Source organism: Mus caroli, chromosome 2, assembly GCF_900094665.2.
Source record: "Mus caroli chromosome 2, CAROLI_EIJ_v1.1, whole genome shotgun sequence".
Classification (NCBI taxonomy): Eukaryota; Metazoa; Chordata; class Mammalia; order Rodentia; family Muridae; genus Mus; species Mus caroli.
The window spans coordinates 147,768,412-147,794,264 of NC_034571.1; the positions used below are offsets into that span (position 1 = coordinate 147,768,412).

At 51.6% G+C, this 25,853-nt stretch overlaps 4 protein-coding genes across 4 annotated transcripts in view; 1 reads left to right on the forward strand and 3 right to left on the reverse strand.

The window, feature by feature from the left end:
* Mmp24 (matrix metallopeptidase 24) overlaps positions 1–8,723 on the forward strand; it is a 42,267-nt gene extending 33,544 nt beyond the window's left edge. Inside the window, exons 6-9 of the mRNA XM_021186572.2 lie at positions 1,324–1,538; positions 3,268–3,406; positions 4,987–5,253; positions 6,821–8,723. Of these exons, the coding sequence (XP_021042231.1) occupies positions 1,324–1,538; positions 3,268–3,406; positions 4,987–5,253; positions 6,821–7,158 (959 nt within the window). The 3' untranslated portion in view covers positions 7,159–8,723. The remainder of the gene's footprint in view (positions 1–1,323; positions 1,539–3,267; positions 3,407–4,986; positions 5,254–6,820) is intronic.
* A 124-nt stretch (positions 8,724–8,847) lies between these two features.
* Positions 8,848–10,401, reverse strand: Mmp24os (MMP24 opposite strand). Its single transcript, XM_029474510.1, has 2 exons — positions 10,300–10,401; positions 8,848–10,217 (listed from the first exon to the last, which is right to left on the reverse strand). Exon 2 carries the CDS (start codon positions 10,212–10,214, stop codon positions 10,059–10,061), a length of 156 nt encoding a protein of 51 aa, XP_029330370.1. The 5' UTR covers positions 10,215–10,217; positions 10,300–10,401; the 3' UTR covers positions 8,848–10,058.
* A 497-nt stretch (positions 10,402–10,898) lies between these two features.
* Positions 10,899–17,579, reverse strand: Eif6 (eukaryotic translation initiation factor 6). Its single transcript, XM_029474538.1, has 6 exons — positions 16,989–17,579; positions 16,786–16,871; positions 14,721–14,896; positions 14,051–14,227; positions 13,696–13,877; positions 10,899–11,179 (listed from the first exon to the last, which is right to left on the reverse strand). Exons 1-6 carry the CDS (start codon positions 17,093–17,095, stop codon positions 11,170–11,172), a joined length of 738 nt encoding a protein of 245 aa, XP_029330398.1. The 5' UTR covers positions 17,096–17,579; the 3' UTR covers positions 10,899–11,169.
* Positions 17,580–19,830: 2,251 nt separating this feature from the next.
* On the reverse strand, positions 19,831–25,604 carry Fam83c (family with sequence similarity 83 member C). The gene is made up of 4 exons (XM_021157106.1): positions 24,994–25,604; positions 22,143–22,310; positions 21,584–21,708; positions 19,831–21,262 (listed from the first exon to the last, which is right to left on the reverse strand). Exons 1-4 carry the CDS (start codon positions 25,459–25,461, stop codon positions 19,831–19,833), a joined length of 2,193 nt encoding a protein of 730 aa, XP_021012765.1. The 5' UTR covers positions 25,462–25,604.
* Between the last annotated feature and the right edge of the window lie 249 nt (positions 25,605–25,853).

Below are 25,853 nucleotides of genomic sequence, written 5' to 3' on the forward strand. Positions count from 1 at the left end.
AAAAAAAAAAAAAAAAACTGAAAGTTAGCCAGGTAGTGGTGGTGGTAGAGGTGCACACCTTTAATCCCAGCACTTGGGAGGCAGAGGCAGGAGAATCTCTGAGCTTGAGACCAGCCTGGTCTACAGATGAGTTCCAGGACAGTCAGGGAGGGCTACATAGAGAAATATGTTTTGAAAAGGAAAGAAAGGAAGAAAGAAAGAAATTTAAATTTATAATATTTACACTGAAGTTCCAGCTCTTTGGCCACTAAGAACTAGTCACTCACTTTAAGTGCTCAATAGCCATATGTGTGTATAGCCAGAGGCAACAATATTGACAATACACACACACAGAGCATTTCTATCACCACAGAATGTCAGAGGACAGCTCTCGGGGTCTCTAAAGCCAGGAACCCGGATGGGCCCATTAGAGCAGTGACTCTCAGCTGGGCTGTCCGTAAGAGTCATCTTGGGAGTCTTATAAAAACTCCTGACCCCAAGCCCTCACCGCCAAGATTTGAGTGAGTCCCTCTCAGGAGCTTCCTGAAGATCTAGAGGTGTAAAAGTCTCCTGGGTGATTCCCGTGAGTGGCCCAAGTTGAGAGGCATTGCAGAGGGAAGGAAGAAAAGAGACCCCAAGGGTACCCAGTCTTTGGAGTAGGGTGGACACCCCTAACAATGGAGGTTAATAGAGAAGTCCCCAAGGACAGACAAACCTTGCAGGACCCTGGAAAAGGAGGAACATGGTTCAAGGCAGATGCTTCCAGAAACTCTGAGCTTGAAGGCAGCCTGGTCTTGCAGGCCTCAGATCGGTGACATGGGCTTCACCTGAGACCTTGAAGACATGCTGTCTGGCTACACCCCAGGCTCTCTGAGTCACAACCTGCGTTACCAAGATTCCCGAGATGAGTCATTACATCAACAGAGTTTGAGCTGATAACTATTGGATTCCAAAATCCAGAGGTCATTGGTGATCTTGGCAAGTGGTTTGGGTGGAAAATGGAGATGAAGCTCTTTTGAAGTTGGCTGAAGAGTGGAAGTGGTTAAGAGTGCGTGGAGGGGAGCAGCAAAGGAGGGTGTGGGACACTGGCCTGAAGGCAGGACACTGGCCCAGAGGCGGCTTCTTAAAAAGGGAAGATGCCAGACCTGGGGTCGGAGAGTGGAGGTCCCCATCCATGCAGAGCTGTTTCCATTTGTGTTCTCAGAGACTGGGGCGTGAAGTCAGGAAAGTCAGGGAAGTCAGAGGGACAGATCTGACCCGGAACTGCCTATGCAGTGTTGGGGCAATGATAGATGACAGAAGGGAAAAACTGGGCCCTCCCTAAGATCCAGCCCCTCTCTCCAGGACCCCCAGCTGAGCCTCTGGAGCCCACAAGACCCCTTCCTACACTCCCGGTCCGCAGGATCCACTCGCCGTCTGAGAGGAAGCACGAGCGGCACCCTAGGCCCCCCCGGCCGCCTCTGGGGGACCGGCCATCCACTCCAGGTGCCAAACCCAACATCTGCGATGGCAACTTCAACACAGTGGCCCTCTTCCGAGGGGAGATGTTTGTGTTTAAGGTACAGATAGCGATCAGCACTACCCACTGACCCTTTCCCCGCCGCGGAGCTGGGCAGGCTCCGGCGCCAGAATCGGGGTACTGTGGGGCCTGGATAAGAACTGGTCTGGTGGCCGGGACCCAGAGTCTCTTTCTGGTGCTGATAGGTTAATCAGTTTGGTTCTACAAGGTGACAAGGAGAGACTGGGGAACTGACAGCTTCCAAGAAGCCAGTGCTCAGGAAAATGCTGGAGATGGGGTCTGTGACTTTGGACAAGTCACCCCCTTCTTCAGACCTCAGCTATTCACCTGGGGGAGTCATTCTTCTGGCACAGGATGTGTGACGATTAGAGGCTAAGAAGATGCAGAGTGGGGGCTGGACACGGGTGGCAGGGTCTACAGCTCCTGCCAGGGCATGAGTGGCTGGTACTAGCCAGGCCGTATCATGTTCCCTGTCCTGTGCCTGTCATGTGATCCATGGGCTGGCTAGATCCTTGGAGAAACACACTCAGATAGAGTTAGGATGAGGGGTTCTGGTTAAGGAGTACCGTTAGAATCAACAGCTGTGGCCAGAAGGATGGAGAAGCCAATCAAGACAAGGGGGAAAGTGGAGGAGACACAGACCTGGTGCTAACTCAGCCCCTTAATGGAAATGCTGAAGCTAGAATGGCCAGCCCATCAGAGCCATTCCATGTTGGGTGCAAAAAGGGAACTACACCATCACAAAAGAGCTGGAAGCTGCCTGCTGGTACACCCCAGACACTAGGAAGTACCCTTCATCAAATGGGAGCTGGAAAACAGGTCTCCATGGCACTGGGTGGAAGAAAAGAGCCACCCCATTTTCCTTCGTAAGGTCTCCCCAGCAAGCTTCAATCACTAAGAATCAGGCCACGTAGGCTAGCCCCGTTCTGCCTCTCACTAAGCGACTGGCTCTAGGCATGTCCCTTGGCCTTCCTTAAGAATCTATGTATGTCAGACTGACTTGACAGAGTTTTGCAGGTCAGAATAAAGTATTTTAAAAACTGGACCTGAAAGTGATTTGTAAAAACACTTTAAAATGGCCACCCTCAGGGTTAAGAGTGCTTATTGCTCTTGCAGAGGACCTGGGTTCAGTTCCCAGTACCCACATGGGGGCTCACAAGTGCTTCTAGCCAGCTCCAGAGAACCCAGTGCCCTCTTCTGATGGCTGCAGGCTCATGCACACATGCCTTGTACATTCATTCATACACTCAGACACAAACCCATACACATAAATGAATTTTTAATAAAACTCTAGGTTTGTACTATCTTCTGAGTCATGTTCCTACTGCAGCTCTCGTAGCTCTTTGATCCTCTCAACAAAGTGTTCACAGGCCATGTGTGGGTTTTACCATCTTCTTTACCATGCTGGGATTCCCACCAGACCAGGGCCCAGCCCAACTGATATCGGTAACTCTCTGCTGCCCCCCTGTGGTCACTCCTGGCCATGGCAGTCTCCTTTCAAGTCTTTCCACACCTCTCCCACACCCATCTGCCGCGTGTCTCATAGTCTTGGACAGCAGGAGGCTGATGAAGAGTTAGTTACATCCTGTCTTCTTTTAAGAGTTGGAAGCAACAGATGGACAGACTCGATGGGAGGTTGTGAGGCTGAGCCCCAGGGTTGGGGTTGGGTTGTTGGGCCTGAGCCCTGGGGCTGAGATCACTGAATTCAGAGGTAAAACCTGCCACCTGCCTCTCTCCTCTTCACTTTCCCCACTCCTCCCGCCTCTCAGGATCGCTGGTTCTGGCGCCTGCGCAATAACCGGGTGCAAGAGGGCTACCCCATGCAGATCGAACAGTTCTGGAAGGGCCTGCCTGCCCGCATAGATGCAGCCTATGAAAGAGCTGACGGGAGATTTGTCTTCTTCAAAGGTAACGTGGGCATTTCCATGTCCCTTTTGAGGCTTCCTTTTTTCCTATCTAAACCAGAAGAGGTGGTGTGGGAAACAGATGCCCTGCATGGGCTGACAATGACTTCTGAAGGGTCCGGTTTCTGCAGAAAGGAAGCTCTGGGAAGTTTTCTGGGAAACTCAAGAAAGTTGATGGGGTGAAAAATTCCATCCATACAAAGTCCAGGGCAAGACAAGAAAGGCCACCCATACTTCACTAGAGGTCATTCTCTCAGTTCTGTAAGAGCCCAAGCAGGATAGAGGAAAGGGGAAAGAGGGGGAAGCAAGCTAGCATGCCCAGCCTGGGCTAGCTCTGTTCTGAGTTATTTCATATTGGTAACCTTGACTTAACCTAATGTTGAGCAGCCGGGGATCTTGGGAAGGCACAGGATATAAGGGGGTAGGGCTGTACCATCAGAGTTAGGAGAGGGTATAGCAGATGAAGGAGTGTGAGGATCTGAGACAGCCGTGAGTTGATGTGTGGAGAGTGCATTAAGTCCCAAGTGCTGTGCAGTGTTGACATGAGCCAGCCACGTCAAGGACAGAGAAACTTGGATGCATGGGAAATTGGTGACTTTCTGCCTATGGGTCAGGCTTAGAATTGGCAGAGCCTTGTTGTGGTCCAGGTGTGAATGTTTATGAACAGTTGACCAATGTGTACAAAAACCTAAGTAACTCGCTGGGCAGTGGTGGCACACACCTTTAATCCCAGCACTCGGGAGGCAGAGGCAGGTGGATTTCTGAGTTCGAGGCCAGCCTGGTCTACAGAGTGAGTTCCAGGATAGCCAGGGCTACACAGAGAGACCCTGTCTCAAAAAACCAAAACAAACAAACAAAAAAACCTAAGTAACTGCAGCTTCCTCCATCCTGAGACTGCTCACCTACAGGGGATTCCACCAAGACTAACTCCTTGCCTGTTCTGAACACAATAAGCATGCTAAGGTCCCGGTTGCCGTGGTAACAGGTGCTGCTCCGTCTGACCCCAGCTGTGGGGAGCTGTAGCATTCGATGTCACAGGAGTGGCTAAGATCACCAAAAAACGAAAGAGGGTCAAGACAAGCTACACCTGTAATCCCAGCCCTTGGAAGGCAGAGGTGGGAGGATAGCAGAAAGGCTGTGACAAATCTGCTCTCCATAATGAATTCCAAGCTAGCAAGGGATTAAAAAAAAGATGTTGTCTCAAAAGGGACATCAAGCCGGGCAGTGGTGGCGCACACCTTTAATCCCAGCACTTGGGAGGCAGAGGCAGGCGGATTTCTGAGTTCAAGGCCAGCCTGGTCTACAGAGTGAGTTCCAAGATAGCCAGGGCTACACAGAGAAACCCTGTCTCAAAAAAAACAAACAAAAAACAAAAGGGACATCAAAACCAAGATTGTGGGACAGAGAACCTATGTAATATGGTGCACATTGCCCAAAAGCTACGATTGGCTTTTGTTCCACAGGTCTGCTGGGCCAGGGGCTAAAACTCACATTCCGGCTTCATGAATGAAGATGGGCAAGTGGGAGCACTGTGCCAGCCCTGAGCGGCTCACAGAGGCTGATTCTGTGCTCTCTTCTCTGCAGGAGACAAGTACTGGGTGTTCAAAGAAGTGACGGTGGAACCTGGGTACCCCCACAGCTTGGGGGAGCTGGGAAGCTGCCTGCCCCGTGAAGGAATTGACACAGCTCTGCGCTGGGAACCTGTGGGAAAAACTTACTTTTTCAAAGGCGAACGGTACTGGCGCTACAGCGAGGAGCGGCGAGCCACAGACCCTGGCTACCCCAAGCCCATCACCGTGTGGAAGGGCATCCCGCAGGCTCCGCAAGGAGCCTTCATCAGCAAGGAAGGATGTATGTAAGGGCCAAGCTGAGGTGGGAATGGGGAGTTAATCTTACGTGGTTCTCAAGGGCCAGGCATCTTCTCTGGAGTATCCCCGATTTGAGTGATGTAACTTGATAGCTGACAACTGGCCCTAAATGGACCATGTTCACATAGTAAATTAACTTGCAGTGGTGGATAGGGGGTGGGTCAAAGGTTACTTTTCATGGGGTTTGAAGGCTACCCTGGCAATCTCCGTATGCCATCAGGTCTCCCTATCAGATTAGAAGCTTCTCAAAGGAGGCTCAGGCTTTACCCGGTACAGAACAAGCATCCATGACTGTCTACTGACTGACCTGGATAAAAGCACTGACACTTGACTAGAGCTGGCTGGGTTCACAGACCCCCTGCACTGCTCTCTATAGAAGCGGGCAAGTCATTGACCTTTTCTCGTTCTACTATCCATGAAATGAGAATGGTAGCACTTACCCTTGGGCTGGATTCATAAGATTCATAAGGTAAATTAGAGCACACTTAGCATAATGCCCAGCACATGGTCTATGCCATGTAATGGCTTTAGCTGCCCTCATCATCTTACTAGCATTTCAGTTGGTGTGAAATGACAGGGTTCAGTCATTCGCTGCATGGTGATCACTAAGAACCAGCGTATGGGATGGGGCTCAGGACGAAAGCAATAAATAAGACTTGCATAGTTGTCCAGTGACAGAAAATAACCTTGCCACAAAAGCTGAAGAAATAAATGAGGCAGAGGGACACCACTGTTCAGTGGCTTTTAAAATGTGATACTTTACACATGTGGTCTCCCTCCTTGGTGAGCCTCAGAGACAGGTGACATCAAAGACTTTGACCAATGAAAGTCTTGGGGAGCCAGCCAATGAGGAGAGTCGAAGTAAGCTGCTTTGCTGTCTGTAGACAGGCTGGGAGTCTTAAGGAAATTACCCAGGGAGTGATTGGCAGAGCTGCCTGGCCTGCCTCTTTCCTTCCAGCCGTCAAAGCCACTAGAGGGTCCTAGAGAACTGGTATCCGTGTTGCAGAGTGATATATGCCAAGCCCAGGCCATCCCCCAAAATCTATAATTGTGAAGCCATGGTGTCTGCTGCTAACAAATAAAATCTTGCTCTTCAACTCCATTGGCTTGGGACAAAAAAATAAGCTGAGGTTCTAGAGCTATGGAAATGACATTGTACAAGTACTTGATCTGACCCTTATAGGAAGCCTGGGGTACAATGTGACAGAGCTGTTTCCATACTAAGGCAGAGCCAGCCTGGGCTGTACACATTAAAGCATTTGCCCGCTCGACTCAAAACCCCTTAGAGGTTTCCCAGCACCTGTGAGCTAGCAAGCAAGACTGTCAACATCCTGGGAGTCCTACTTTGCTGTGTTGATTACTGCACCATCAGTGGGGCAAGCAGTGCCCTCAATCACCTCCATTCCAACAGACCACCCCACTCCACCCACCATGCCACCTGGAGCCCCTGTCTCGAACAATATTGCAGGACCCCAACTAGTTCAAACTAGTTGCGAGCAGGTGCTAGGGTGAGTTGGAGTGGTGGTGCTGAGTCCTTCCCATTTCCACAGATTACACCTACTTCTACAAAGGTCGGGACTACTGGAAGTTTGACAACCAGAAACTGAGTGTGGAGCCAGGCTACCCACGCAACATCCTGCGTGACTGGATGGGCTGCAAGCAGAAGGAGGTAGAGCGGCGTAAGGAGCGGAGGCTGCCCCAGGATGATGTGGACATCATGGTGACCATCGATGACGTGCCAGGCTCTGTGAATGCTGTGGCTGTGGTTGTCCCCTGCACACTGTCCCTCTGCCTCCTGGTGCTGCTCTACACAATCTTCCAGTTCAAGAACAAGGCGGGTCCTCAGCCCGTCACCTACTATAAGCGGCCGGTCCAGGAGTGGGTATGAGCAGCCCAGAGCCCTCTCTGTCTACCCGGTCTGGCCAGCCAGGCCCTTCCTCACCAGGGTCTGAGGGGCAGATCTAGCCACTGCCCACTGGGGCCAGCAGGGCCCTAGGCCAGGTTCGTGTGTAGCTGAAGTGGTGGGTGCACTGGTCTAGGCTGAGTGCGGGGCAGGGAGTGATGGTGGCTATGCCCCAGGTTGGGTAGCTGGCACCCAGCTGCCAGCCTTCTGTCCTGGGCAGACCTCTCTCTACTCAAGGGAATAGGCCAGGCCCTGTCAGGAGGCAAGGATGGTGCCAGGAGGTGCCCCTGAGGTCATTGCATCCTGTGGTGTCTGCAAGATACCGCAGCTCCAGTCCTGGCTGGGACCCAGCCCTCTGAGGCAAGCCAGCACTAGCTCTCATCCCCACCCCAAGATGCCACCAATCCCAGTCCCCTCTGCCAACACCTGCTGGTCAGATGTCCCCTTATCCCTACCCTACTATCCTCCAAGGCTGCAGTGCCCCTGATGCCAACAGAGTGGGCAAAAGCCTGGGTTTCCCCTGCTAGCCCATAGAGGATTCCTCAGGAAACCTGTTCTACCCATCAGGTCTCCTCTGAGACTCAGAACTTAGGGTCACATGCTGCAGGCAAGGCTGTGGCCCAGCTGGATCTCACAAGGACCCAGCTGTCATGTCGTGAATACTTAAATGTCCTGTCACTACTGTTTAAAGTTCCATTTTGCAAAGGCTACTTTGAGGCTACTTGAGGTCAGCTAGAGGTGACTGTTTTGATGATGAGGCCAGTATGGTAGCCCTTCCCCAGGCAGTAAGGACCACGGTGCTGCAAAGGCCACTCGGGCATCCTGATACTAGCGGGCATCCTGTTCAGGAGGCTCAACAGCTGCAGGAGCTGACCCTGGTTCTGGGGGCGGATGCAAGTTTGTGACCATTCTCAACTCCCCTTCATTAATGTTGTCCCCTGCCCTGCTCCAGCCTGTCCTTTGTGGCCTGGGGGCTCAGCCTGACTACAGGTAAAGCAGAGAGGATTCTAGAGCCACCCTTGTCATCCTCTCAGAGTAAGGGACCAGGGCAGCCTTTTAAGCTCTCCATCTACATCCCCAGTGACCCTGAGGCAACTCAACTCCAGCCTGGAGTCAGTGTTTGTGCTCCTATCTTGACCCTGGCAGCCCAGGTTTCTGGGTCCATCTTCCTGCACTGCTCTTAGGAAAAGGGTCCTCTTCCCAGCTGGTAGCAGCCCCAGGCTTTGGGGTTTCCCCCAACTCCCTAACCCAAACTACCTTTTTGTTGTTTGTTTTAACCTGAGGCCCTTCTTCACATCTGACAGTTCCTAAGTCTTGGTTTGGCTTGCTCCAAAACCACTGGGTGCAAGTGTCACTCACTGGCTCTCTGCCAAGCCCAACAGTGGTACGAGGTGGCCATCGGGGTGCTAGTGGGTTACAGATACCAACTCTGACCTCTGAGCCTGCATGGGCTTTGTTTGCCCCTGCCCTGTGGTCTCTCGCCCTGTAGCACAGACAGGGACTCTCAATGCCCTGGGAGTTGTTGAGTAAAATCTCTTGTCCCAGAAGCACCTATGTGGGTCCACTGTGTCCCATCTCACCATTGTGTTCTTGCTCATTTTGGCCAAGGGCAGGCTCCCTGGGGCAGGCGGGGAACAACTGCAGAGATTTAGTGATTCATAGGTTTGTACAGTGTTTTATACTTTGCAAAGCACTTTATTAGCTCACAGCTGTCCACTCACATGAAACTCCTGTAGGCTCTGAGAGAGGCTGAGGGTAGCACTCATCTTACCCTCAGATGAAGCACAAGGAGGTCTTATTATCTGCTCCTGCCATCCGGGTGGCCCTGGCCGGGTCCTGTATCCCCATCAGTGGGCCCTTCCAGGGCCCGAGATAACTGTCTCTTCTAGTCCTCTCCTCTGGGCCTCCCTCCCCCAGTCCCCTGGTCCCTCTCCTCAGGTTGGTGCTCACTTCTTGAAAGCTCTAGGCCCCGCAGGCTCCCTGTTGGTTCCTGGCATTCCAAGGCCAGTTGTGAAAGAACAGGGGATGGAGGCAGGCAGCCCAGGCTGCAGATGTGAGGGACGCAGGGCCGGGCCCAGAGAGGGCTCAGCCTAGAGGCTTCCAATCTTGGATTCTTCTGCCTGCGGTCATCTGTTTGTCCATCAGCCCAGGTCAGAGCAGTCAGAGGGGCAAAGTCCTGGAGCCCCCAGAGCTCAGCTTCCCCTCGGCCTGGGTGACATCACAGCATCTCAGTGTCGGTCACATTTTAAACTGATCAGCCTTTGTACAATGTTTTTTAAATCATTTCTAAATAAAACAGAAATACAGTGTTTTTTTCCCCTGGGGTATGGGAACAAAGACCAGGGCATATGTGTGCCCGTAAGAGGTTTCAGGGAGAAAGGGTACCTTGGGAGTGTACTTCTGCAGTTGCCTCGGGCATCTTTTAACCAGCAATCAATGTCCTCCCCTACCCACCCCACCCCACCCCGTCACCCAGGAACCTCAGGTGCACGGGAGGGTCACTGTGGCAAGGCTTCTCTGGAGACAGGGCACATGGGGGTATGGCCTGGCACTCCTGCAGCAGCTCAGTTCTAGCGAGGGGGAAACCAGGATCCAACAGCATCAAGAGCCTGGCAGGATGTCTCATCTGATCCTGGCTCTTCTGCTTAAGGAAATTAGCCCAAGGACAGAGCTGAAAAGGGGTGTGGGAATGAGTTCGGGGGCTGCTGAGGAAGGGAACAAGTCTGAAGCTGAGGTGCAATTCTCTAAGATGGCCCTGAGGGACTTTTCAGTCTCCACGATCTTTCTTGAATCTCTGCCCAGAGGGAGTAAGACAGGAAATCACAGGGTGAGGAGATAAAAGCCAGGCCAGGCCCAGAAGGGCATGAAGGCCAGGGGTAGCCGGGTCAGTACCAGGACGTGCAGGCGATTAGAAAGCGCACGTCGTCCAGTGGCCCCCAAGGGCCAGGTTCCGGCTGAGGCTGCTGCGGACCCTGCGGCGCTGGAGGTTGGGGCTGCGCGGGCTCCGGGCCATCCTGGCCACCACTCAGGAGAGCGCCCATGGTCTGTAATAGAAGCCCATTTGGTACCATGCCAGAGCAGGTGTCACCCCACCCATCACCACCCTCTACCCGCGCGCGTCCTCACCTCAGGCAGTAAAGTGAAAGCAGAGCTGCGCGGAAGCCGTCTGGCCTGGGATGAGCGTTATGACGCAGCCAAGACCGAGAAGGAAGGCCTTCGCACGCTAGGGGCGGGCCCCGTGAGCACGGGAAAGGCGGGGCCATTAGCCAACCACTCCCAGGGTCCAAGGCCCCGCCCCACTTACAAGAAGGCCCTGCTAGAGCCACAGGAGGCGGCCTGGCTTCCCAAGGAAGCTACCCCATCTTCAAATTCAGGCAGGACCAGAATGCACTGCAGCTGGGTGCCTATGGCCTCACAAAGGCCCTAGCAGGGAGAAGAGCTGGGTGTCTCTGGAACCCAGAAGCCAGCACTACTTCCTCTTGTTCATCTCTTCTTTGAGGGGTGGGGGGAATCTCATTATGTACCCCTAGCTGTGCTAGAACTCAGTATGTAGCCAGGCAGATCCCCTCTGCCTCTGGGATTACAGGTGTGTTCCACCACCCCCTGCAGGTCTCCCATCCAGTTGAGGGAAAACACTGCATGTCAATCCTACCCAACTTCCCCACAACCCAGGAACTGCTGTAGAAGGAGGTGTTGCAAACTGAGGCCACACACACACAGCACACTGAGGATGGTGGGAGGCAGTCCTTTAATGGGGTGGGGCACAAGATAGCAGAACTTTCATCCAAGAGCCACAAGAACTGAAAGCCCGCATGACAGGGCAGGCTTTCCAGTAACAATTGTCAAGAGATGGCACAGGTGAAGGGTTGGGCAATCAATTCAGCTCTACCGAGCTCCGCCATGCCCCACTGCCAGCATCTGGTACAGACTAGCTCAGGCATGGAAAATGAGCCAAAGTCCAGAGGCAGGAGCCCACACGGCAGCATGGATGGTGACTCATGTGAGGCTGCAAAGAGAGGAGTGGATTATCAGGAGCTGTTTTACAAGGTACATGTGGCCCCACCCTAGACCTGTTCTAGTTCAGTCCTTGAAAAGCCACACTTGGAACCCCACCTGTCCCCAGGGTTCCAGACTGACTATATCCTGTGTAAGATCAAGCCTAAAACTCCCCACGTTTGAGATAGGAGCAAGGAAAGTCAACGAGAGCAGGATGTGCCCAGACCAAGCCTCTCAGAGGCCAGGCCAAGGCCAAAACTGCCTTCCTTTTCCAGAACTCTTCATTACTGCTGATACAAAGTCACAATTAAAGGATTAAATGGATTGTATTGGAGGACGTAATCATCCATGATACTGAAGCCGAGGTGCTCACGGTGTGCGCAGCATGCAGAGGCTCGTGTCAGCTCGGCTGCTTCTTCACTTTACTTTTTGAGTCAGGGTCTCTCACTGAGCCTGGAGCTCACCATGGCTGCTATAGGTGGACAGCCAGTGAGCCCAATGCTGGAATGACAGACATGTGCCACCAAGCTCAGCTTTTATGTGGTGTGGGAATCTTAACCGAGTCAGTCCTCACTGCTTGTACAGCGAGCGTTTTACCCACCAGACGGTCTTCCCATATCAACCTGATATCTTCACCGTAAAATCCATGGTCAGCGCAAACAAGTGCACTAGGATGAGGACCGCGTTCCACAGAAAGCAGAGCATCTGTCCCCTCAAAACAAGTCAAAAAACCCAAAGGAAACAACAGTCTTTCCTTCTTTTCCAAGTTCTAAAAGGACAGGGAGTGTTCTGATCACGTTAATACTGTCTGGCACATAAAACGCTGTAGAACTTCTCAGGCTGGGCTGGATGTAGCCCTACAGGACAGCATTTGCCTGCAGTGCATAAGCTCTCAATTGTTCACCAGCTCTGACAGCAGAGTTAGTCAGGGTGAATACCAACATGTCGTCATCAAAAGTAGTAGCTTTAAAAACACATGCACATAGCCAGGTGTGGTGGCACACACCTCTAGCTCAGCAGAGCCAGTCTGGGTTTAAAGAACCAGAGCTGGATTATTTCCACCTATAGTCAGAACCCCTGATTACACTAGGAACCTACATAAACAAGCAACCCAACACCCCGTAAGACTCAAGCTCTCAGGCTAACAGTCCAAACTGCCCGATACAGGAATTTAAAGCCCTTCGCATTCAGGGAAAACTTGTTTCCTTTACATACTCAGTGTTTTCCCATCTCTCTGTCTGTGTGAAGTTCTTCCTCACTTTTCCAGTATTTAAACAACTCCTCATCCCCTAAAACAGACGAACTGTCACTCAAGAGACTTCTATAATCCCGGGAAACTTCTCACCAGCTTCACAAGCTGCCCATAGGGGACTTAAGTAAGGAACTGCTTGTTTCTCCTGTAACAGCTAAGAGGGGTAGAGAGCATCTCCCATGTCCACTGTGAACCCTTAGAGGCAGGATATAAAGCCACACCACCCAACTATCCCCAACACAGCCATGTCCACCTTGTCAGCGCAAACAAGTGCACTAGGATGAGGACCGCGTTCCACGGAAAGCAGAGCATCTGTCCCTGGGCACTTCTCTACTTCTCAGTTTCTAGCCTCACAGAGGTGTCTGTGTTAGCTGGACATGGCATGCCTTAAGAAAGGTCCCGGGCAAGCTGAGAAAAGACGCCCAACTTCTTAGCATCTTCTTCTGCTGCTCTTCCAGGTAAAAATAAAAAGTCTTGGTCCAGCCTCCCAAGGGATGAGAGTCCGTGTCCAGCTTGGGTGGCTTTTCACCCACAGAAGTCTAGATCGCAGGCTCTTGACCTTCCTCGTGCTGTGATCCTGAGTACAGTTCCTCAGGTTGTGGTGACCCCCAACCATAAAATTATGTTTGTCACTACCTCATAGTTGTAATTTTGCTGCTGTTATGGATTGTAATGTAAATATCTGGTATGCCAGATATCTGATATGTGACCCTGTGAAAGGGTTGTTCTGGCCCCAGGTTGAGAACTGCAGGTCTAGACCATGATTTCAATACAAAACTCACCTAAAACTTGTTTAAGAGCACCACAGCAATCTGGGGTCTCCTCAGTGATTAAGGAGGCTTCCCACCTTCCCTAGCCAACAGCTCTTTTCTATCTCAGGTCTTAGGCCACTAGCTGGAGACAGTGGACACATGTGCAAATACAAACTGTAAAACATGGTCAGTGACCAAGTAAGATGGACCACAGAAGAGGTCTGCCCAGAGAGCTGTTTTCGAGCAAGACTAAGTATGAGCAGATGTCAATATTTGTGGCTCTAAGCCAGTATGCATATCCACTCTAAACCTCCCAGTACAAAGACAACAAGGCTCTCGTTCAAAGATCCACCATCTTCCCCTCCCCTCAAAGGCAAAAGTGAGCCAGGCATGGTGGTACACGCCTTTTATTCTAGCACTCAGGAGGCAGAAACTAGCCTGGTCTACAGAGCAAGTTCAAGGACAGCCTGAGCTACCCAGAAACCCTGTCTCAAACAATTAACAAGAAAAGGGCCAAGCTACCTGTCAATGAGAGAATCGCGCATGCTGGTGGCAATGGTACTTGGCTTGGCTTCATTCAGCTTGAAGACGCTCTCCACCACTGACAGCTCCGTGCTGGTCGTGTCCAGACCACAGAAAGCACACCAATCGTTCACCACCATCCCAGCAGCAATCACCTCACTCCCTCGGTTCACAGTGCCTGCCTGAAGACAAGTGTCACGGTACCAAAAGCAAATTCTCATACCTCCCCAAGGAAGGACTCTCCCCGCAAGTCTGTTCCACGTCTCAAGGCCCCAGTCCCAAACTAGGGAAGGTAATGATCCAGATTCCCAAAGGGTGACAAAAGGGACAGGGTTCAGATGGCAGGAATACTTACCACAAGGGGGACCTGAAGAAGGGAGGACAACTCATCCTGGTCCTCAATAGAAGTTTTAGGGTGCACCAGACCCCCCTGATTACTGAAGACACAGTAGCTTCCTACTAGCACCTGGTCAGCAACTGTCTGTCTGAAGACTTCCACCTTGAGGACATCAGCCAGGATCTCTTCTGTCTCCTGGTAGCGAAAGGAATTGTGTCCAGGAGACAGAATATGTAGGTCAAACATCCAGGCACTTTAAATATCAACCACCCACACTTGGTTCCCTGAATCCCTTTTAACCACAAATCTGCACGTGGAAGCCTCAATGAGCCACGACTTGGGTATGGCTAAGAGCTAGGCCCAGCCTGGCGTCCCTAAAGCCCAGGCACGCCCTGAAAAACGTGAGTATTGGCTTCATGTCACCCTTTTCACTAACACACACCCTAGTACAACTGTCAACCATCATAGCCCAGGACCGAGTAGGCCAATCTCTCCCAAACCTGAAGGATTAATGCCCTTCCTAGCTTGATACTGACCGAGGCCTCACTACTCCTATGAAAGCAAAAAACTGGAGTGCCCAAGGAAAATCACAAGTGAAACCCCTAATTCCTGCCTAATTCCTGGGGTGATAACTGCCAACCACTAGCTAGACGAGTCCTGTAACTTCCAGACCAAGCTGCCACCTCACCCTGTCCAAGTCTGGGTGGACCAAGGCCACATAGTCATTGCAGGTGGTAACATTGCCAAGGGCCGAGAGCCGCTCCTCCACCCGCCGTATCTGCACGGAGTCAGGCAGGCTGTTGCGGATGTGCTGCAGCTCCTGGTCGGTGGTGTTGTTGGGTACCAGGAGCCCATGCCTGTTCCCTGAAGAGAACAAAATTGCACAGTGGGATAAATAAACCCTGAGTATAGAAATGGCTTCCCAGGATGCCACCTATTCTAGCCCAACTAGCTTCCTAGGAGAGCGCTAAGCCAACCCCAGTCCTTCAACTACAGATCCATATATGAACCATGGTCACCTAAGCAGGCCTCACAGGTGGCCAGAAATATATCCCAACAAATACCACCCACCTCACTGTTACCAACTAGGGATAGGGGGAGCTCCGGACGAGCAGGAAGGTTCTTGGCATTAGTAATTCATTTTGCTAACACTACACACCTACCTAAACTGCTAAACATTTTCAAAGACCATCAATATCAAACGCTAGCAATAATACGTGGAACAACTTTATGCTCTGACAAGAGTATACAAGGGTCATCCACTTAGGTTATTACTGGTACATCTATTACACTAAATGGTCATATATCCTGTGACTATTCCACTCTACTTATAGGTATTATATATCCAAAAGTAATACGGACATATGTTCATATTTACACAGTAGTACTAGTGTTTCTTTCTTTCTTTGTTTTTTTTTGTTTTTTTGAGACAGGGTCTCACTGTGTAGAACTGGCTGTCCTGGAACTCACTCTGTAGACCAAGCTGGCCTTGAACTCAGAAATCCACCTGCCTCTGCCTTCCAAGTGCTGGGATTAAAGGCATGCGCCACCACTGCCTGGCTAGTAGTACTAGTCTTAAGACACCAAACTATAAATTGTCTAAATACTCATTATCGTAAGAATGGCATTTTTATACAAAGCATTCAACATTACACTATGACTACAGGCAAGCGTCTGCCTAGCCTGAGCCACACAGTTCTCAATTTCTGAACCTCACGTTATGTTCCTTAAAACAGAACAAAGACCAGACTAAAATCGCTCATGTCGTGTCAGAATTCATTTCATATCCTAAGGACACAGTTAAAAGACCAGGATGTTTTATTATTAGAGATTAATGTAAATAAGAAACCATGAAGAGTCACCACCCATGCTTAATGATTTAAAAAAAAATGTTTTTAGGTAAATACATAAAAGCCTGAACCAGCCGGGCGTGGTGGCACACGCCTTTAATCCCAGCACTAGGGAGGCGGAGGCGGAGGCAGGCGGATTTCTGAGTTCCAGGCCAGCCTGGTCTACGGAGTGAGTTCCAGGACAGCCAGGGCTACACAGAGAAACCTTGTCTCCAAAAACCAAAAAAGTAAAAAATAAAAGCCTGAACCAAGAAACAAAGAGTGTAGCAATGGGGCACAGTGCCAGGTGAAAGGAGGACTGCTTAGCCATGATGGCACATACCCACTAATTCCCAAACCTGGGAGGTAGATGAAGGTGTATCAAGAGTTCTAGGTCATTCTTAGCTACAGGGACAGTGTAGCTAAGGCCAGAGTGTGGGGGGATAAAAGGAAAAGTCGGGAGCCACTCAACACTTAGAGATTGTAAGAATTAAATGCAGCTGAACAGGGTGACCTGGGACCTTCGTTATTTCCTGAGGGAGAAACTGATGCTCAAAAACAAGAAGCAACTTGTTCATATTCAGAGGCAGGAGAGAGATTCAAATCCTCTCCTCCGTCCTTAGGTGTGGGACTCGGTAAGTCACATAGTTCCGATCGACAACCCCTGCTTTCCAATATCACTGTGAAGGAAAAACGAGACCAAGAATGATAGATAGCACTTAATGCTATTTCGCTCCGGCTGTTCTCAAGTCTTTACGAGACAGTGTTCTTAATCTACAGTTCGAGTCCCACACACCCCTGACAGATTCCAAAGTCCACTGCGCCCGAAAGCCTGGGAATCCCCCGATCACTGGGGGTAAGCTCCAGGAAACTAATGACTCAGAGTGCTTCGCTGTGTCCCTCGGCGTCTTCCACCCGCCTTACCCACACACATGCGCCCGATGATTCGGCAGCCGGCGATGGATGCGTGCACCACGGGAATGGTATCGGAGAGCTCACCCTCGAACACACTGTAGAAACACGGATTAGCTGCTTACTGGGGTGGGTCGCTCTTTTCAGACCTCTAGCTCTCCCGCCTCCCTTCCCTTCCCGCCCCGCCGGCTCGGGACCAGAAGCTCTCGCCTCACCTGTAGAAGTTCTCTGAGCCTCCGATGGCCACCAGGCAGTAGGTGTTCGTGAGTTTGGCAAAACAACCGACCTCACAGTTGTTCTCGAACGACGCTCTGACCGCCATGAGAGAGGCTGGGGGGCAGCACGACTGCGGGTTCTGGGCCGACAGATCCACTCCAGAGCCGGGTCAACCAGCCTTGCCTCCTCAAACCCCGCCCTCTCGGGCCCCTCCGATCCCCGGGCGTGTGGACGGATCCCTCCTGGCTCTCCTGCCCCAAATCCTCTCGCCCTGCGGCCCGGAACTGACCTTTGCCGCCCAGAGTCCCACCAGCTCACCAAGCGACTCCAATGTCTACACGCTGCAACAACTTCTCCCGTAACTAGCTTTCCGTTTCCGCCTCCTCCCAGGCCCGCTTCCGGGAGCGCGCGGGAGCCCGGCGGAGCTGCTGGCCACTCTAGCCCCACCCTTTGGGAGGACTCGATGGTTACTAGGTGACTCCGCCCGACCCCGCCTCCTGCACGTTTGCTTGCTTTAGGTTTTTGGCTTCACCTCCTAGTGGGTCTTTTTAGAAGGAATAATCAATCAAACCTGAGGCTGGGCAAATGAAAAGATTGAGGAAATGAGGAACCGGTGTTGTCTGTTGGAGATGGATTGATGAGGGCTTTATTTATCGAGTAAGGACGGGGAAAAGGGCGGATTTGAGAAAGAGGATAATCACACCCCGGCCACGCGGACGGAAGTGGGAATCTGGACCAGAGGCAAGGGTCAAGGGCTGAAGATTGAAATTTTGCGTAGAGATCACCCAAGAGACCAGGATAAAGTGGTTGGAGGAGGCATAAGAACCATAGAAAACAGGCTGAAGAAGACAATGGAGACGGGGAAATGTGTTAGGGAGAGATTGGAGGAGAAAGGGTTCTAGGGTAAGCAAAGATCTGAGAGCTGACTTGCTTCCTTGATGTGTTTATCACGCAGTTTATCACCCCATCAGCAGCCCTGGGGATAGTGGCCCATTTTCATAGAATAAACTTGGCTCAACTAGTGTAGAGTATACAAAAAGTCCCCAGTGTGTCTCAGAATGCCACAGTGGAAGATAAAAGGAGCAGAGAATCACTTACCGCAGACCCTCTTATGCCATTCATTCTTCTCCAAGAAGATCTGATCTGAAAGGGGCATAAATGGTGCGGCGCCCTTTCCCCAGCCCCATCATGCAATCCCATAACTGAGAACACATCAGATTGCTACGGGATCTAGCCATAACTGCCTTTATTGATTAGTACCATGCACAGTCTCCGGCAGGTGCTAAGTTCAGGAGAAAGACCCATGACCAGCTACAGCCCGAGCTTCAAGAGACATTCAGCAAGGTGGCCTGTGTGTTTGTGTCTAGTGTTCAACTACGTGCTCTGCTTATCTCCCCCAGCTCACCCCAGATCCTCACACTGCTCTCTTGCTTACTCTACCAAGAACTCTTAACTCTCCTGCTCTCTGGCTTACTCTACCAAGAACTCTTAACTCTCCTCCGCCTGGCTCCCCGCCCCCCTCCCCTTCCTTCAAGACCAACCTTCAAGTCAGCCTCTCTCTGATAAGCTTTGTCAATCGCTCCACCATCTCCATGACCCTCTGTCCCTAATACAGTTTTCAACTGATACATCTCTGTCTTGTTCTCCGGGTTTGTGCATTTAAGCTTCAGCCCTCAGGATCTGCATCTAAGTAACCTTTCGGCTCTAGGGAGTGTTCAGGGCGAGGTTGTGAGCACAGCTTGGTGCAGAGTTAGGATGAAGACTCATGTGTATTTATAGTTTCTGAATCTCAAGGGGGTTCTGCAGTGTGTACTAGAAGCTTGAATTTTCTGTGGCCATTCATTTAGGCAGACCATATTGATTATGTACCTGCAACAGAAGTTTTATTTGAGTTAATCAGAGAGCTCTATATACTCACTCTATACATCTGTCTATGGGTGTACCTAGTCACTGTTCTGTGGGTACTGTATGGGCATCTGAAACATCCTTGTAGTGTTCATGTTTTATGTACATAGAAACACAGGAACTGCAGATACTATGTGTTGTGTCTGGGCGAACAAAATACAGATTTAGAGCCAGAGGACAATGGACTGGCAGAGTTCCCTAACCTGTCACTTGATTGGATCTTCCTCCAAATTAACCATCCAAGCTCTGGACTTCAGTGCCCATTCTTATAAAATGGGAAGAATATCAATTGTCTGTTCTCTTTGGCCTCTGTGGCAGAAGCAAGATGACAAAAATGAACATCATCCTTTGGAAGGCATCACAATAAGGCACAGACCTCGGCGCTGCCTCTGTGGCTCTAAGGCTACCACCTTCAGAAGTTGACCTGTGGAGAATGTAGCTGTCCTACCAAGTGTAAGAGGAAGTATAACGGGAGCGCCAAGGCCAAGAGACCAAACACTACAGGGGACTGGGCGGTCAGGAACATACATTTGTTTGTCACAGATTCAGACTCGGATTCTGTGATGGAGCATCCCCAAACAGGGCAGCCACTGCAGCAGTCTGTTCATCTTGAGGATTTTCTATCAGTCTGGTTGCAAAGGCTTTTGAAAAATGGGAAGAATAATACTTGATACATCTATATACCAACAAGAGGTTCTATCTAGAGAAGATGGAGAATGACAATAACTGGTGTGACGTGTCCAACCCCAAACATACAGGAAACACTCAGTAACTCGTGTGTGTGTGTGTGTGTGTGTGTAAGAGTCGTGCGACCAGGAAGTTTTTGGCCTGGGCTTCTTTATGCAGCACCCCAGCTTCATACCCTCACACTCCAGACTTGAACCTGAGCGTGTCGTCTCTGCATGGAGGGAGGATCTGCCCCTGCAAGGGGCAGGGCTAGGACTCAAAGCGACTTCGGAGCTGCTTGAATTTGGACTTGTTGTATTTAGTGATGAGGTCCAGTTTGCTGTGGCCCAAGGTCAGCCGTTTCTCAGGTGCAAACAGGTCATTGTTACTACCATTCTGATGGCCACTCACCGAAGCTCCTGGGATGCCCGGCTCAGGTTTCTGCCTGGCACCCTGCAGCTGATGATACTTGGTGATGAGGTCCAGTTTGCTGTGGCCTAGGGTCAGTCGCTTCTCATCTGCAGAGCCTACTCCAGCCATGCGAACTGGGCTTGGTTCTGGGGGACAATTGGGTCCAGGTCCCTCACTCCTGAATGGGCCAAACTTGGTAATGAGGTCCAATTGACTGTGACCTAGGGTCTGCCGTCGGTCATCTAGACTTGGCTTGCCGGGCCCGGCTGAAGAATAGGCATCGGAGGGTATCTTAGGAGCCTGGGGCTTGGGGTTCTGTGGCAGGAGGTCCAGTTGGCCATGGTTATGGTTTAGGGACAGCTTCCTGTTCTCTAGACTCAGCTCACCAGGTCTGAGGGAACTTGACTCAGGAACACCCTGACCCTGGGACAGGAGATCCAGCTGACTGTGGCTGTGACTCAGGGACAATCTCCTGTCATCTAGAGCCAGCTCACCATGCTGAAGGGAACCTGAATCGGGGGTGACTCTAGAGTTGGGACCTCCTGCTTCTCCCACTTTAGTGAAGGGGCTGAGGCGATCCAGGCGGTCATGGCTTTGACTCAGGGATAGTTTCTTCTCTTCCACTGTCTCCAGAGCTGTGCCAGGTACCCAACGGCCGCGTGGAAGGCTAGGGTCTTGGCTCGCTGGGAGCCCATTCTCTGGAAGCCGGGACAGTGCTGGGACACCCCTAGTAAAGTGGAGGAGAGGGCGGGAACTTGGCAGCAGAGGTGACCCCACTGCCAGGGTCAAAGGACTGGCACTGCTGTGGTTGAGGGCGGGGGAGGACTGGGACCATGGTGATGCGCCCAGCTTGCTCAGGTTGGCCCTATAGGGTCCAGGAGAGGAGATATGGTTGGGATCTGAAAGTTGACGATACAGGGATGGCTGGCCACCAGCTTCATGGTAGGCAGGACCTGGGGATGAGGACCCCATACCCATGTCACTGCGGCCACCACCTCCGGGTAGAGCAAGATAGGAAGACCGGGCCAGAAGAGGGGAGTGCTTGATGCTGCTGAGGCTGTTACTAGAGGGTGAGGAGCCTGTGGCGCTTGGAACTGCAGGTCCAAAGGCCAGAGTCACAGGGGGAGGGCGAGGGACCTGGGGCATCAGTGGATCCTCATTGCCACAGAAGCCCTCCACAGGCTGTGACTCCGCATACAGACATCGGAACTCCCGATCAAAGTCTTCCACAATGTGGCCCCTCAGCTGCAGAACCATGCTGGTGTGGGCCTGGCTGCATAGCCAAGTGAAGCTGGAGGGTTGGGGGGGCAGAGGGATCAGAGTTAGGAAGGAGTCAAAGCACGGAGTCCAAGGCTCAGCCAGAGTCAGAACTGGAGTCGGGCCAAGGATGAGGGTCTCCAAAGCCCTTCTGTTTCCGTGCAGTAGTTACTCTCCATGCCAAAGTATTGAGTAGAGTGGGCTCCCACCTAGCTCTTGCCCTGCACGGTGCCTAGCACACAGTAGGTGCTTCATTTGAAGGGATGGATAGAAGAGATGCAGGGCCGTAAGATCTCAGATGCCCTTACCAGGTCATGGCCCTGCCCCCAGGACCCTCTCCCTCTAACCGTCTCACCTGTAACTGCCTGCCACCACCTGTTCACAGTCAATGATGACAAACTTCTCCAGGGCCTGGCCGGTGAATCGGCGACCTGCCTTGCTGCAGTACGTGTCTCCACATGTGCTCCGCACACGCATATTCTGGGCCAAGAGTAGAGGGAGTTTGGTGGGAGGGTGGCCTTGGGACAATGGAGCTCAGGGCTGGAGAGATGACTCAGTAGTTGAGAGCACTCTTTCAGAGGACTTGTGTTCTAGCCCCAACTCTTTCTGGGAGGTGGCTCCTAGTTCCCTATAACACCAGGGCATTCTGGCACCTCTGGCCTTCATGAGCACCACATACATGGACCCATAATTTAAAATTATAAAAAGAAATTGAAAAAAAAAAAGGAAGAAGAAAAAACTAGCAGTCAGGCCATGTCTGTGACCCAAAGGGTGTCCAGTCCCACAAAGATAAAAGAACCCTGTGTCCCACTTCCGCTGACCCCCTAATGCTCGATGGCCACCAACTGGCCCTCTTGCCCTCCCAAATCCTCCCCCGCCCCTTTCCATGTTTGTAGCGCTCAGCCCATACTGACCACCAGGTGGCCCCCATTGAGGTCCATCTTATAACACATCTCCAGGAAGTACTTCAGGTGCTCCTGAGCCAGAAGGAGATAGACAGGGACGCCACGTCGGCTGGAGGCCTCCATCAGGTCGCACAGGAGCTCCATGTCAGTGAAAACGTCCATCACCACAGCCACCACCTGAAAGAGGAAGGGCATATTCCGGCCCAGGAAATGTATGGGGCTGGAAGCCAGGAGCCAACGCAACACCAGAATCAGATTCTCATACATCTCTATCTCTATGTATCTATGTCTATGTCTATGTCTATGTCTATGTCTATGTCTATGTCTATGTCTATGTCTATGTCTATGTCTATGTCTATGTCTATGTCTATGTCTNTCTATGTCTATGTCTATGTCTATGTCTATGTCTATGTCTATGTCTATGTCTATGTCTATGTCTATGTCTATGTCTATGTCTATGTCTATGTCTATATCTAGATCCATAGTCCGTAACCTGGCAATCCAAGCTGGCCTTGAGCTCACTCCTGTCTCAGCCCCCTGATTACTGGGATTTCAGCATGTGCCACGGTGCCTTAGCCTAGCATTCTTAGCTTGGCCACAGTGAGAATTGACTGTCTTAACCTGGTTGTTTTAAAGTGTTTGAGGTGTTTTTCTTTCTTTTTTTCTTTCTTCTTTTCAAGATTTATTTATTATTCCGGGCAGTGGTGGCGCACGCCTGTAATCCCAGCACTTGGGAGGCAGAGGCAGGCGGATTTCTGAGTTCCAGGCCAGCCTGGTCTACAGAGTGAGCTCCAGGACAGCCAGGGCTACACAGAGAAACCCTGTCTCAAAAAACCAAAAAAAAAAAAAAAAAAAAAAAAAAAAAAAATTTATTATGACTACAGCATTCTGCCTGCAGGCCAGAAGAGGGCACCAGATCTCATTATGGATGGTTGTGAGTCACCATGTGGTTGCTGGTACTTGAACTCAGGACCTCTGGAAGAGCAGACACCTCTGAGGCATCTCTCCAGTCCTTGAGGGATGTCAATGGACAGTGTCTGGTAACAGAGTCTCAAAGATGCTTATAGATCAACTATGTGAGTTAAAGCTCTGTTCGTTAGAGAATTGGAGAAGGCAGGAGTCAGAAGCAGACCCCAGTTTTCAGGCTGGTTTCCTATATTCCTCATTGGCACCAGCTTCACTCTTGGCCTAGGGGAGCCTGCCTCTCTGAGGCTCCATACAAGGAAGAAAGCTGCAACCCAGGCCCAGGAATTCCCATGTCTTTTGTCAAGCCTTGCTTTTGAAGCTGCAGAGGTCTTGTGTGACAGCTTTGTTCACAACGTCCTGTTGTCTGTGCTAAGTGAAGCCAAGTTTCCCAGTCGGCTGAGGTTTGTACCTCCAATATACAGGGTATTTCTCATGCCCCCAGCTGTCCCTTCTTCCCATTGTGTGTGTCTACTGTGAGTCTTCTGTCCTGTGAAGTGGCCTGGGAGGGATGGAGACCACCACTGCAGCTTGGAGCCAAAAGGAAGTGGGTTAGAATGCATAATCCTCCACTTCCTAGAAGTAGAGTCTTGGGCTTACCTAGAGAGCCTCAGCTTCCTGGTCTGCTACATGGGTGCATCCCATAGTTACAAGGGATAAAGCTGCTGGGCACACAACAGAAGCTAAACTCTTTCCCCTTCCCTGCTGCCTCCTTGGTGGCTCAGCCCAGAAGCCCGACTCTTAGCCCAGGGGCACAAAGGTCTAATTGGTGGTGAGCAGGCAGGGCACTGGGGATGCTCTTGTATGCAGCACAGGTCTGGCCAGTGTGGGAGGAGCCAGCAGGAAAGATCAAAGGGGGACAAGGATGACCAAGGCAACAAACTCGCTAATTACCCCACTCAAACTCAGTCCTCCTGTGCCTAGGGCACAGGCGAGCTTGCTAGCAAGGCCTTGGCAGCGCTGGTGGGATCCCAGGTGGGACTACCCCTTCCTAATGTCCCCAGACTCGGCAGCGACCACTCTTCAGTCCTCCTTCATGACAAAATAAAAACATAGCCCATGCCAAAACCCACCTACCAGTGCCCTCCGCCCTGCTTCAGACCCGGCTGCTGATGCAGCTATGCAGGCTAAGGTTTGCTATGCAGCTGGGGTTAAGCTGAGCTGTGCCCCGGGTTAGACCCAGACAACCTCTCTGGGCAAGTTCCTTCTAGACCCTCTCTGTCTTCGGTGTCTTCCTTCGTTAGTCAAGGTGGGCTGTTCATATGTTCACCATGGTTGAATTCTTAGTCTGGGGTGGGGAGGGAGGAGTCACAGAACTTTCTGAGGGCCAGAGAGGTAGTTCAATGGTTAAGAACAACACTGGTTTCTCTTCTAGAGGACTTAGGTTCGATTCCCAGCACGCAGGGCAGTTCAATGACCGTCTGTCACTCTAGTTCCAGGAGATTAGATGCTCTCCTCTGGCCTCCACTGACACCGGGCATGTACACCGTGCACACACACACACACACACACACACACACACACACACACGCAAGGCAGGCAAAACACTCATCAACATAAAATAAAAATAAATCTTAAATTTTTTTTGATGAAGTCTACAGACTCCCCCCCAAGAAAGATAAGGTAAGGACCCTTTCCAGTAACGTAACGTGCACTTCTCGGGTGAAGTTCCAGAGCCCTGAGCTATCTATGCTAAGGCTCATGCATGCCAAGGGTACCAAGGAAAATAAAACACCTGCCCATCCTCTACCCACTGGGAATCTAACAGAGGGCAGAGACTCTAGTTCCAATTCTCCATGTGTGGCTCAAACTGGTCTCCTTACCCCCCAACCCCACCCCCTGAGAGTCCACATCTGTGCCCACAGCTATAAAATGAATGAAGAGGCGAGGCTCTTACCGTTTGGGCCTGGCTGAAGAGGAATCGCAGCAGGTCCTTGATGCTCTTGCCCTTGTCTCTTTGAAAATGAACCACCGCCTGAGTGGGACTGAAACCTGTGGCCTGTGGCACCTCGGGCCAGCCCAGGTCCAGGTCCGGGGGATCTAAGTCAGAAGCCATAGGGAAGTATGTGCCTGAGGTAACTTCAGAGAGCATGCTGAGGTCTTGGCCTAAGGTCTCTGACCCCTGGGCCTCGCTGAGCTCAGGAACCCCACGCACATGGCTGATCATGTAGTCCACGTCCAGGGCACTCAGGAAGGGCAGCTCCCGCTCTTCGGAGATGACCTGAAGGTAAGCAGCCTCTCCCCGTTCCAGGAGGGCATCTGCTGCCAGTCTTGCAGCCTCGCTGTGCTGGAGCACCAGGGGTGAGCTCTCCCTCCACCAGGGCCGCTTCAGCTCCTCCACCCGGCTCCGCAGGGGTCCTGCCATGCCCTGGGTCCCAGAAGGCGCTATTCAGCTAAATGTGCGTATCCACCTAGGGCCCAACCCACCCGAGGCTCCATGGTTTGCATCTGGGTTGGCTGCTATAAGGAAGAAGATACTGGCGCCAGCTTGGCAGCCCTGCATGTGCAGCAGGGCCCCCAAACTGTTGCCACCCTAAGTCTGAACCAAGCTCCTCCCCCATTGCCCCTGGCCTTGGGAACCTGTCGGGTCAGTCCCACCCAGTCTGTCTATTGTCGGGACACGCCTGCTCGGGGAAGTGGCAGTGCCAGGCCCTTCATGTGTGCTGCTGGCTCTTTCCCAGTCTTCCCTGTATTCCCTGACCTTCAGCAACCTGCAGAGATTAGGTCACACACACACACACATACACACACACACAC